Source organism: Protopterus annectens, chromosome 7.part0, assembly GCF_019279795.1.
Source record: "Protopterus annectens isolate FY-2018-M chromosome 7.part0, PAN1.0, whole genome shotgun sequence".
Classification (NCBI taxonomy): domain Eukaryota; kingdom Metazoa; phylum Chordata; order Ceratodontiformes; family Protopteridae; genus Protopterus; species Protopterus annectens.
This window is the reverse complement of record NC_056739.1, coordinates 1,315,635,243-1,315,647,363: the sequence shown is the minus strand read 5'-3', so window position 1 is coordinate 1,315,647,363 and position 12,121 is coordinate 1,315,635,243. Positions and strand designations below refer to the sequence as shown.

Sequence of the window (12,121 nt, the reverse complement as noted above, 5' to 3'; positions counted from 1 at the left end):
AAATGAATAAAAAAATGGTACCTATGAATTGCTGAAAAATGACATTTACGAGTCGTTGAAGCAGCATTTCAAAATATGTTTACCATGTTCATATTTTGCATTAAAAACAATAAAGAATCATTCAAAATGTCTTACTCTAAAAATTCTGTAATGTATTTCCTGCTGCACTTTGACCATAGCCATGGCTTTGTATTATGGGTAAGTATCGGTGCCATAACATGAGATTGTGTTTTCATACCATTCTCATTACACTTATTGCTGTCATCATGAGGCATATTAAACCTAAAAATAAAGAAATGAATAAATAAATAATTACACACATCGAGTCCCTGCAGATCTTCAGAAAATGCTACCCTTTATTACCATCTACCCTTAAATATTGCATCCTGGCCCATTAAGTATGAAACCTAAGTAAAGTGTATCATGCCATAACTAGGCAATTACATTTTATGAAACACAATCTTATGGTAATGAAAGACAACATTAATTTCCATCAAGAAATCAGTCAGGAATTTCTGTGTGAACTTTCTTTCATGTTTTACTGGGGAAATAACTACTGTGCAACTTTTAAGAATCATAGTGATAATGAAGAAAACAAATAAATGTGAACTGATTCAAGGAGAATATTACACAAAGTCAGATATATGAATGTAAAATTTTATTTGTAGGCAAAATAAACTATGATTTTGCAGCATAATTGAAATCTGCATTCAGGTGAGATTCTAGATGAGTAAAGCAAAAATTGCGGATCCCATCCACAGTTGCGACATAAAACCAGCAACAACATTACCCTCCCCCCACAAGAGAATACCATGGAATAATAACTTGTGCCAGTTATTGTCAAAATGCTATGCTTTAAGAATTCCTAATATTGCAACTCAGCTTTATTGAGCTGTATTATGCATGCAACGTGTATACTAATGCTTGCTGAATAAAACTGATACGACTGAAATCATATCTGTTCCCTCAACGATTGAGTAATGGTATGCAAATTAGTACAAACATGTATGAATGTGGGAGATACCAGTTTGTAAACAGACAATGAATGGGAAAAGCAAGTACATTTGTGTAAGTAAACTTGCCAAAACAGTAAATATTAGAAAGTGTACTGCTACAGTAGCCTTAAGTATATGAGTTATATCTTGCTAAGGATAATAACAGCCAACCACCTTCCAACACTTCAGGGTACCCTCCACATGCCAAAACTATTAGTCAGCTCAAGTTGAGCTGACTAAAAAAGACAGGTTTAGGTGCAAGTCCTTCATAGCTTTCATGTTAAATAAGAGAGGGAGTCTTAACCCCCAGAGGGTATTGCTAGGAAAAAAATAAATAACTTCCCCAGCCTGGCATAAAACCACACCAAAAAAGAAGTGGAATGAATGGAAAGAGAGACAGGCTACTACAGCAGTAATGATTTGAACATCCACTCTTATGGTAACTTTACTTACACAACTGTACTATGTTCTTCATATTGATCATTGCTGCAGTAGCTAGGCTATATGTACATATATGTAGATTACCATAGCTTAGAACAACTGGGGGGTAGAAGGAGACAACTGGGGGTAGAAGGAGAAGGGTCCAGGCCTCTTGAGAGTGGTCCTAACAAAGCTTGACTTAGACCTGAAGAAGGAATTTAGCTTGTGGTGCTTTGTAAAAGTACATAAAGAAGAACAAGTTGCTGCATCCAGAATACTTCTACAGTCCAACCCTTTCCAAAAATCCATAAACAAAGTCCCTTGTAAAATATGCCTTGACCCTTCTTGGAAACTATTTGTTGTGCTTGGAGAAACAGAAGGTAATAGCTCAAGACTGCCATTTAGAAACAGTCTGCCTCCACACAACGTGTCTTTTCTTACCTTCACAAGAAATGAACAACTGATCAAAAGTTCTGAAAGATTTAGTTCTGTCAAGACTGCAGTACCGGAGTTGTCTGTGGACGTCAACGGTGTGAAGTATCCTTTCAGGGAAGAACATAGAGAAATGGATAGTTTGGCTTCAAGGAAATCTGGATACCACTTCTAGGATATAAACATGATTCATTCTCAAAGAAGTCTGTCTGAGTAAAAATTGAGCTACAGCTGACCTGCCATAAGTGCTTGCAACTCAGACACTCGTCTTGCAGAGATCATCCCAACCAATAAAACTGTTTTCCATGACAAGAATCTCAAGTCAACCAGATGAGCTGGTTCAAGTGGCTGGAATAATTTTAAGTATCTTATGCAATACCCCCTTTAAAAAAGACATAGGAATGCCTTGAAAGAGCTGTATCTATGGGCAAATGTGCTGAAATTGCCAACAAATGAATATTGATAAATAAATAATATACGCCATAGGAAAGTAACTCAAACAAATATTGTAAAAGCAGAGCAACACTAGCTTTGAATGGGTGCCGATTATGTTGTAACACTGTTTCCATTTGCTAATATATAATTTTCTATTAGCAGACTTTCTTGTTTACATTAGTACCTGCTGCACGTCCTCAGTAAACAGGTGCCTAAAAGGTACTAATACCTTATCATCTGGGCTATCATTTAAAGTTGTTTGGGGTCAGGATGTATCCACCACCCCTGCTCTTGAGTGAGTAGATCCAGTCTGTGAGGAAGTTTGTGGTAATTTTCTCTGACCAATTCCAAACCAATGATCTTGGGGTATACCTTTTGAATCTTCAGAATTACCCTGAATATGATGGAATATCAATGGAAAGGGTGGAAAAGAAAACAGGTACATTCTTACCCAATCCTGGAAAAGAATTTTTGCCAATAATTGTTCAGTGGGGAGGCAAAAAATCTACTTGAGTAACTCCACACAGATGGTCTGCCTTTGTCCTGCTCAGATTGTCTGCCTCACAATTTTCCTCGCTGAAATGTGGGAAACTTGACCAATGAGTGTGTGGTACAAAACTATATACTATGCACACATGGCTAGAGATTTCTTCCCTATGCCATCTAAACCCCTGCTGAATCAGTCTCAGAACCCATTTGTTTGAAGAAATCTGTTGCTAAAGAGGAGATTCATTCTTTCTGGAAAGGATAAGGGACTGCCAGGGTAGGAGGGAAGACAAAGGCATTCCCATAGTCATTCTGACTGATATGACTGTCCTTTGTTTTAGTGGATTCCTGCTTTCTTTTTGGAACCTTCCTGACACAGTTTTTTTAAACATCTGCTTACTAGCATTTTGCTGAGAGTGTTTGTTTTCTTTCTTGCCAAAACTGGATGAGAGAGAAGAAAAAGCCTTGTAAAGAGAAAAAAGGTTGAAAAATCTAGAGTCACTTTATCAGCTTACTCCCTCATCACATTTTTATAACCTCTGCAGAGGGGCAGGGGCAAAAAGTAAGTTTCCAAATGGGAATTTAAAATCTCTTACATCCTCTGGGTGTTTTTGAGAACACAGGCAAGCAAACCTCCTCAATACTATACCAGTGCAACAGGCCTGTTTGTAGTATTTACACAGTCATAAACATGCTTTGAACACAGTAGTGACCTGAGAAATAAAAGAAACTAAAGCACTCGAAACAGATTTGCCCTCAAAGGACAGCACTGCATATAAAGTATTCCTCATACTTTCACGATTACTCAGAATAAATGTTAACATCGAAGTCTGACAATTCAAAATTCTAAAAATTAAAGTTGCATCACTTGAAACTTTTCAGGCAAGTGGAATCAGTTTTTTTTTTCTTAGCAGAAACAGTCTAAGAAGGGTCAATAGCTTATACAAAATCCTGAGTCAGACATTGAATTACTCCTATCCTGTGAAACTGGAGCAGACGAAGTTAAATGTTTAGTTTTCTGTTTCTTTTTGACAGGAAATTTAAGGCAGATAGAATTTTTAATGGCAGCAGCAGCTTCCCCAGAGATGGACAACATTCTGGTTAAGGAGGAGCAGTTTCCATGTTCCTTCTCTAACACCCACAAAAGTGACTGTCCCTTGTCTATTAAAGGTCAACAACAGCCACAGAGGACATGGCTAACCCTCTTGTCCATAGTGGCTGCATGTGCAATACCAGTGCAATACAGGAATAAGGATGAATGGTCTGAAGAAACAACTTTGGCTACAGCAGTTTCACCCACATAGATTTACAGAATAATAGATTTTTACTAGGCTAATGACCCAGGGGGACTTTTCTAAGCCTATCCAAATTTTCCTAAAAGAATAATGATGTCCTATATCCAAACAGGATATCGAGGGCAAGTAATTTATAATCTACCTCTTTCCACAAGGGACACAGGTGCCACGTATGGTGTAAATTTCCTATTCCCCATCCACTGGTCTAGGTTAAGCTTAAACTGTGTAATAGACACGTTCAGCTTCACATAGATAGGAAGACTGTTCAGTAGGAGGGTCAGTCTCTGAGACACATATCTGTCTCTCCAGTTGTTTAAGTCACAGTCAAAATTCAGGTCCCTAGACCTTGTTATTTCTGGTACTGTTTGACTTATGAATATCCAAGAGATTCATAACTGCGGGGGTTGTTGGTGCCTTGTAAGACAGACATACATCATCCCACAGCAATCTATAGGAGAGTGAGTAGAGAGAAAGGGCTTTAAGGTGTTCTGCATAAGATATGTTTGTTACACGCTATATTCTTGTTGTAAGGAACCTCTGAGGTCGCTCAAGTGGCTGCATATGCCTGGTCAAGATATATCAAAGGGAGCATTGTGCTCTATGATTGGTCTGATAAGGGCAGAGTACATAATGACCTGTTTGGATCTATATGCCATGCCCTTACTTATAAGTGGAGCAACTTAAAATAATTTCCTCATCACAGTGGTCATGTGGTGGTTGAAGGTAAGGCTATTGTTGACATGAGTATCCAGATCCCTGACCCCTGGGTTGACACTTAGTGTTCTATTATCAACATGGTAATTAGCAGGGATGGTTGACCACCCAAAGGGTACAGTTATGCATTTTTTGGCAATGTATTTAAGACCATGGCTTTGGCAGCATTTGTTAGTCACAGACAGACCTTCTTGATGACTGCAAGTGTCAGCAGGTGAGCTGATGACAACCCCCAGCTTGCCATCATGTGCAAACTTAGTCAGCCATAAACCTTTAACATTTGCTTCCTTTATAGAGAAATAGATGCCAAAAAGGAGAAGGCCTTGTACCAAGTCCTGTGGGACCCTACAAGTGAATGTCATTTTAGTGGAGGTAGCCTCACCTACTTTGACCTTCTAGGTCCTATCAGTGAGCCAGTTGGCTATCCAGTGGGGGATAAAAAGGTTTATACCTAAATTAGTGAACATTTCTGTAATGACTGAATGGGCTACAGTATCAAAAGACTTGGCCAGGTGGAGGTAAGCTGTGTGCACAGTTGTGCCTTCAGCCAATGATTTAATAAGCACTTTCTTCCTTTAACAAAGATGATCTGTGATGGGTCCAGCATTTGCAGGTTTCCTATGTCCTCATTTAGCATGTCCATGATGTTTCTTTCCCTAGATTTGCATAGGAGGCTCATCAGACCTATGGGTCTATAGTTACACAGATCAGTGGTAGGACCTCTTTGTGCAGGGACACGACTGAAGCCGTCCTCCATTCCTTGAACACCAAACCTGACCGTAGGCTCCAGATGAAAAGTGGCTCAAGTGGACCAGGGAGATCATGTTTCATACAATTTATTAAGCATTCAAGGATGCAATAGAGGCCCACCAATGCAGTGTTTTATGATTTGGAAAGTGCAATGAAGAACTGTTTCTAGTAATGGTTAGTGGATTGTGGTATTCAGTATTTCCTTTGGACTATCGGGGTGGACGGGGTTGGAACTGAACCTATTGGCCAAAAGGTTGACAATGACCTCTGGTTCAGTGTGGGTGATGTCATTTACTATAAGTTCTGCACATTGTTGTGTATTTACCCTGAGGTTATGGACACAGATGTAGAAAGCAATGTATTTCTCCTTTCCCTGAGAAGCTATTTTTTTTTTTCAAATTTAGCCTTTGAAATATTAATCTTCTTAGCTGCCTGTTTAGATTGATCAGTGGGCTTTTAGTATGTATGATCTTTTTCCTCCCATGCTTGGCCAAGATTTTTTTTCTTTTGTTGTATACCTGATTGATACTCTGAATTCCTCCAGGCCCAGGGTGGCTTGCCTTCTGAGTTTGCCTTATTCTTAATGTGCATGAGCAAAGCTCAGTCTATACAGTATCAATATGGCTGTACAAAGATTTTGTAAATATCTCAGCATATCCTTTGGCTTTTACTGTGTTTGCGGGTTCTTGGAATTTAGCCAAAGTGTCGCTTAGTAGAGAAAGGTTAGCTTGGAATAATTCCTAAAGGTTTTTGGTTTTGCTGGATCCCTGGATTTAATTTTTATTTTAAGTAATACTGCCTTGTTGTCAGATCTGATGAGTGAATGGTGAGAAACATTGGTTCCCCATGTTCATGAGTACAAGGTCACAGATGTTTGTTCCTCTTTTAGAACAATGGACCAACTGTTCCAGGATATTGGTATTAACAAAATTTAGGAATCACTGGGCTTGTGCATTAGAAGTTGTGTAAGATTATAGTGACTTGCACATGTATGAGTTCCAGTGGGTCATACACATTAACTAGTCTGGATGTGAGGTTGGTTTTAATAAGACTGAGACTCCTCCAACGTTGGTTCCCTGCTGTGCAGTAGCTGGTCTAAAGGTGTGAAAGGCACTATAATCTTGCATTGCTGAGGTACTCTCCCTAACTTTAAACCTTGTCTCTATTATTACACAGATGTCTACACTCTTGAGGGAGAGGAAGGCTTGCAGGGAGTGAAGTTTCTTGTTATGACTTCTAGCATTGAGTAGTACCACCTTCAGATGCTCCTGTGTTGGTTCATTTAAGTCGGGAGGTTTATTAATTTGCCATTGCTTAAAAAAGGCAGTATGGGGGTGAAGCCTGCAGCTGAGGCAAATTGCTAGCCTTCTCTGGTGGTGAAGGCTGTTTAGTTAAGGTTTTTGTTTTGTGGCTAGAAAAAGGATTGACCATAGGACCAGTAGTTTGTTTCATGGTCAAGGCAAGAATGGTACCTTTTTCCTGGGGAAACTAACCACACAAACCAATATAATTTCAACAGTATAAAATCACGTCTCACAAAAAAAAAAAAAAAAAAAAACACTCTAATACAGTTTGTCAGCCCTAAAATGTAATAAACAGTATCTCAACAGAAAATCAAATCAATTTTAGAATGTTTAAATCTACTTTTAAACTGCCAAACACAAAATTGCACTCCTGTTTAAAAGTACAGCAAGATTGTGTGATAGTCAATAAAAACACATATTAATAGGTTAAAAAGTAAAGTAAATTTAAACATTAAAAATAATATGCCACTGCTTTTTTCTGCGAAAGGTATTTACATGCTCAGCAATGGAACACCACAAACTGATCACTGATCACTGATAGTTGAAAGCCTGTGAAAGAGTGTTTTCTTCAGCGTTAGGAAAGCATTGAAGGGTTCACTGCCTATACCTGTATCTTTGATCAGCTCAGCTTGAGCTGACTAACTGTTTAGGCATGTTAAAGGTGTTCTGAATCTTTGAAGCTGTCCAGCTGTTATATTCTATGCAGGATATAATGCATATAGCTGAAGCTACTGCAGCAGTGATCAATGTTAACATCATCATCATCAGCCGTACAACAACACACACGCAATACTTATACCTTGAGAAACATAACACAGTGCAAAACAGACAGGAAATGTGTTAAAAACAGTAAGAAGTATTAACAGAAAGGGTATGAAATGGAAAGAAGTAACAGAGAAAGTGAAATAAAACTAAGTAACTCTACTGGAAAACACTGGGTCCAGATGCAGTACCCAACTTCTGACTAAAGTTATTAATATCTTTTCATACTGATTTAGGTTTGAGAAAAAAAAATGTTTATATATCTTGAACAGACACCAACCTGGTTATCATCAGGAAACACTATCTTCCTCCTTAAAGACCGACCTGCAAGCCATCCCAAGAACTATAGGCCGATAAACCTCATTTGAATAACATATAAACTGAGTAATGGAAATTATGCTGATAGTTTATAATTGTTTAAATAAAAGAGCAAAAGGGCAAATAAAAGAAAATGTTATGGCACAAAAGATTATTTCTTACTAAGGAAAGCTATCGTACAAATGTATAAAAAGGGTGGAACTGAAACCTTGCATAGATAGATTACAAAAAGGAGTTTGACAAAATTCTACATTCATGGCTTATAGAAAGCTTACAAATAAAAAGAGTGTACTGTGCTTTCATAAACTATACAGCAGTCACTTTGAAACAATGGCAAACTACTTTACAACTCTGTCATGTACTTTCCTATGGATGCAAACGTAAAGAGGGATATTTCATTGGGAATATTTGTCACCACTGCTGTTTTGCCTTGCACTTATCCAATTAAGCTGTTTACTTAAAAGAAAAGAAAACTGAATAAATGAAATCAGCAGTGTGATTATTTGCAATAGAAAAAAAAACTAATAATTTATTCCAGTAAATATACAAATCTCAGAAAACTAACAATTCACTTTTCGTGTTAGATATAAGCTGTTGTGTATTTTTCTGCAGTAGATTTGGTTTATCCAGGAAGATTTAAATAAATGTTTTGGGAATGCTTTTAGTTTTGCTCATTTTCACACTTAATACAAGAGGTTGTTTGTCACTGGTGTTCAGGAGTTGTGTTGGGAGGCACAATATATGGGATAACATTAAAAAATAATGGCCAATTATCATATACCTCAAGTTACCTTATGCATGATAAATAAGTTGTCAAGCAGAAAGAAGCTTTTAGATTTTATTATAAATGGGCAAAGCCACGTTCCTATGATGGCAAGTATTTCTAGGTTATAGAAATTTGTAGAAAGGGGTCCAGAACTGTGGTGCATATAGTAAGTGGTTCCTTAATATTTGGGATATGAAAAAGACATTTTTAAATCGATGGTGATCAGTTTTGTACACTAAGTTTATTAAAAAATTGTAATTACTGCAAATTTCATGTACGAAAATATGAGAAAGACTGAATATATATTGATTTACATTTTCTGATTCAGTAAGACACAAGTAAGAAGTACGGAACTGGAGATAACTAAATAATAAGTATCAGAAAACCAGGGCTGATGCAGACTGGGAAATTATCGAATTGGGAAAGAATGGGGTAACAGAAAACACTGTATGACAAAATCACGGGATTGGGATTATGACTCAGTAAGCAAGTGGTCCTAATTACCTGGCCTAGGATAGCACGGGGTTGGGATTATGACTCAGTAAGCAAGTGGTCCTAATTACCTGGCCTAGGATAGTAGGCAGAGAAGTGACCAGAAATATGACAAGTTAACATTGGGCAGTATTGAGATGGGGTTGTAGGACAGAAAGGGCCTTCCTTGACACCTCACAAAATCAGTATTCAAGAACCAAGAAGCATTGCATTAACTGGACATCTTTAGACTAAAACTGTATATGCTGCAGATTTGAAGAAAGTTAGAATGAAGGCCCATACCTGTAGTCCGTTCTTTAGTTTACTGGATAATATTCTTATATTGTAGAAATTCTTTTAGTTGGACATAGTCTGTGTTGACCTTATGGGGTGCATAACAGACATCCAAAGTGAACAGCCACGCAGTGCCGTTTCTTAGAGACCTGCAGGAATGAAATGCAGACCTTATGGTAGATCAGCAGTGGCCAGAATCTACATATTTGATCAGAAGATTGTCCAAGAAGACTCAACAATAAGTATTTAAACTCCATCATCAGAGGTAACCATAACTCTCAATTTAGTGTCCAACCCTCCAGGACTATACCCATATAAGATAAAACAGTCTACTCCACATACATAAAGCAAGCAAGCAAGAATCTTTAATAAAATGGTTAAGCACTTTTGTTCCTTCTAATATGTTGGGACTTCATCAGAACCAAGATAAGAGTATTCAGACAGCTTATATAATTAAAAACAAAAAAAATCATGTCACATGAAACATCATGTGACAGTATTACAATCTTAAGTGAAAAGTTCTAAAATAGAAACAAGTTCTAAAATAAACTGATGAGCTCTGTTAAAAACCTGTAAGTATTTTTAAAAAGTAAAATAATGAAAAAGTACAAATGTATTTTAAACATAAAAGACAAGTATATTGAAAATAATATTATAATTTCCTGGATCAGTACTTTAAAAAAGGTACCAATGAAATGTGTTCATTCAGGCCCAGGAGAGTTGAAGCATTAAACTTTAATTGCCAAAATAATTCCCTATTCTCCAGGAAGGTTTCCCAGTCACCTCTCCTGTCATTGTGAAAGACTACCCCCAAGAATACCAAAAAGGAATTTGTTATACTTAGCATATGACAGTGTATGCTTATAAAGCAAACTATTAAAATTTCTCTTGGAAATGTCATAATAATGCTCATAGATGCATTTGTGAAGGCATCTTTCTATTTTGACAACATATAAATTATTACAACGAGCAGATGCCAGTGTGAACCTTTCCTTTTGTGGAACAGATACCTTTTACTAAATTCACATTTTGGTCCCTACACAAACAAATGTATTCCTCAAAAATGAAGGGACATTGGTTGCAAGCTCCACATTTATATATGCCTGTTGAGAAGCATTTTTTTATATGCACTTGATGGTTTCTCATACAAGTGTTTTAAATTATTTCCTGTTTTATAAAGGAAGGAAGGTTTGTCAGCAACAAAATTGTGTAGGTGGTGGTCTATTTTGAACAAAGTCTAGTTATTTTGCATTATACTTTTTTATTTCATTGGCAAATCTAGCAAAGAACTAGTTAGTATGTTCGATAGACATGGGTTTGAACTCACTGAATTTACTATCAAATGGAATACTGAGCAGATTAATACTCTGATGAGATTACTGTACTAACCAGTAACATCCTTAATGATTTACCGTTTTATTTAAACTAGCACAAGTAGGATCAAGTTTTCCTTAAAGTTGAGGAGAAATGTAATGTTGCTAATAATTGAAAGAAAAAGAAGCTATTGAGGCACTGTAATGATCATGTAAATAATAGGGTATTACTGATACCAAAAAATGTGAATTTTGTAGATGTACCTCATGATGATATTAATATGAATGAAGCCACTGCTATTCATAATCAAGTTATAGTTTCAGGTCTGGGTTTCAGACAGAATTATAACAGTTTTGTACCTGGTAATAATAACACATCTGACCGTGGTTTAAATAACCTTGATGATTCCCTCACATGTAGATCAGAAAGGTTGGGTGCAAGACCCAAAGAACCAATTAACCTTATTTACAAATCCCCCTTATATCAACCCACCTCTGGGAGTGGCAGAAGATGAAGCACGGGGAGAGGAATAGGGAGAGGAGTGTCAATAAGAACCTACAGCTAAATTGCAACTCAGTTTTTCAAACCCTAATATTTTAGAAAGTCACACCATTGAAGTTGTAGATGGGAAAATACACTGTTATAAGGGGTTCAAAATTATAATCATTTAGACATTACCACTGACTACTTTTTTCTAACAAAGTAAAGGGTTTAAATTTGCTCCCAAACCATCACCTGACATTTCAGATGTTCTTTTAAAACTAAAGTTGTTCACATGGAAACTAAATTTGCCTTCTCAATTATCTGAGCACACAAAATATACTAATACTCCACCCTCCACCAACTTGAGAAGGAAAATTACCTACAACCCTTTAAATTCTATTATAGCTACCTTTGAAAAATGTTGTACAAAGGACCTTTATGATTCTTTTAAAGCCAAGAGGGTCATAGTCAGAAATGTGACTATTGAAGAACATATAACACTCAATGCCTTGAGAAATAAGTACCTTATTAGGGAGATAAAACCTGATAAGGGAGGTGTGGTTGTAAAAACTGACAAAACTGATTGTGTGAGTAAAATCTATAGTATGTTACAAGACACAAACAGACATACTACTGTTTCCCAAAACTAAATCAACATGGTGTAGAGGAAGATTGATTTATTCTGTTTAAAACAAGGTTTAGTCACCTATGAGACATATAATTTTCTTTCTGTCAGAATTATCCTCATACCAGCTGTCTTTAGAATCCCAAAAGTGCATAAAAATGCGGATGATCCTCCATACAGACATATAGTCTCTGCACAAGGGTCCAAAACTTATCCACTAGTGATATTCATTGATTGAACCATTAAAAATATTTTAG

General features: G+C 36.8%; 1 protein-coding gene across 1 annotated transcript in view; it reads right to left on the bottom strand.

The window, feature by feature from the left end:
- ADAMTS9 (ADAM metallopeptidase with thrombospondin type 1 motif 9) overlaps positions 1–12,121 on the bottom strand; it is a 1,232,634-nt gene that overhangs the window by 968,844 nt on the left and 251,669 nt on the right. The window contains exon 9 of the mRNA XM_044077927.1: positions 136–282. Within this exon, the coding sequence (XP_043933862.1) occupies positions 136–282 (147 nt within the window). The remainder of the gene's footprint in view (positions 1–135; positions 283–12,121) is intronic.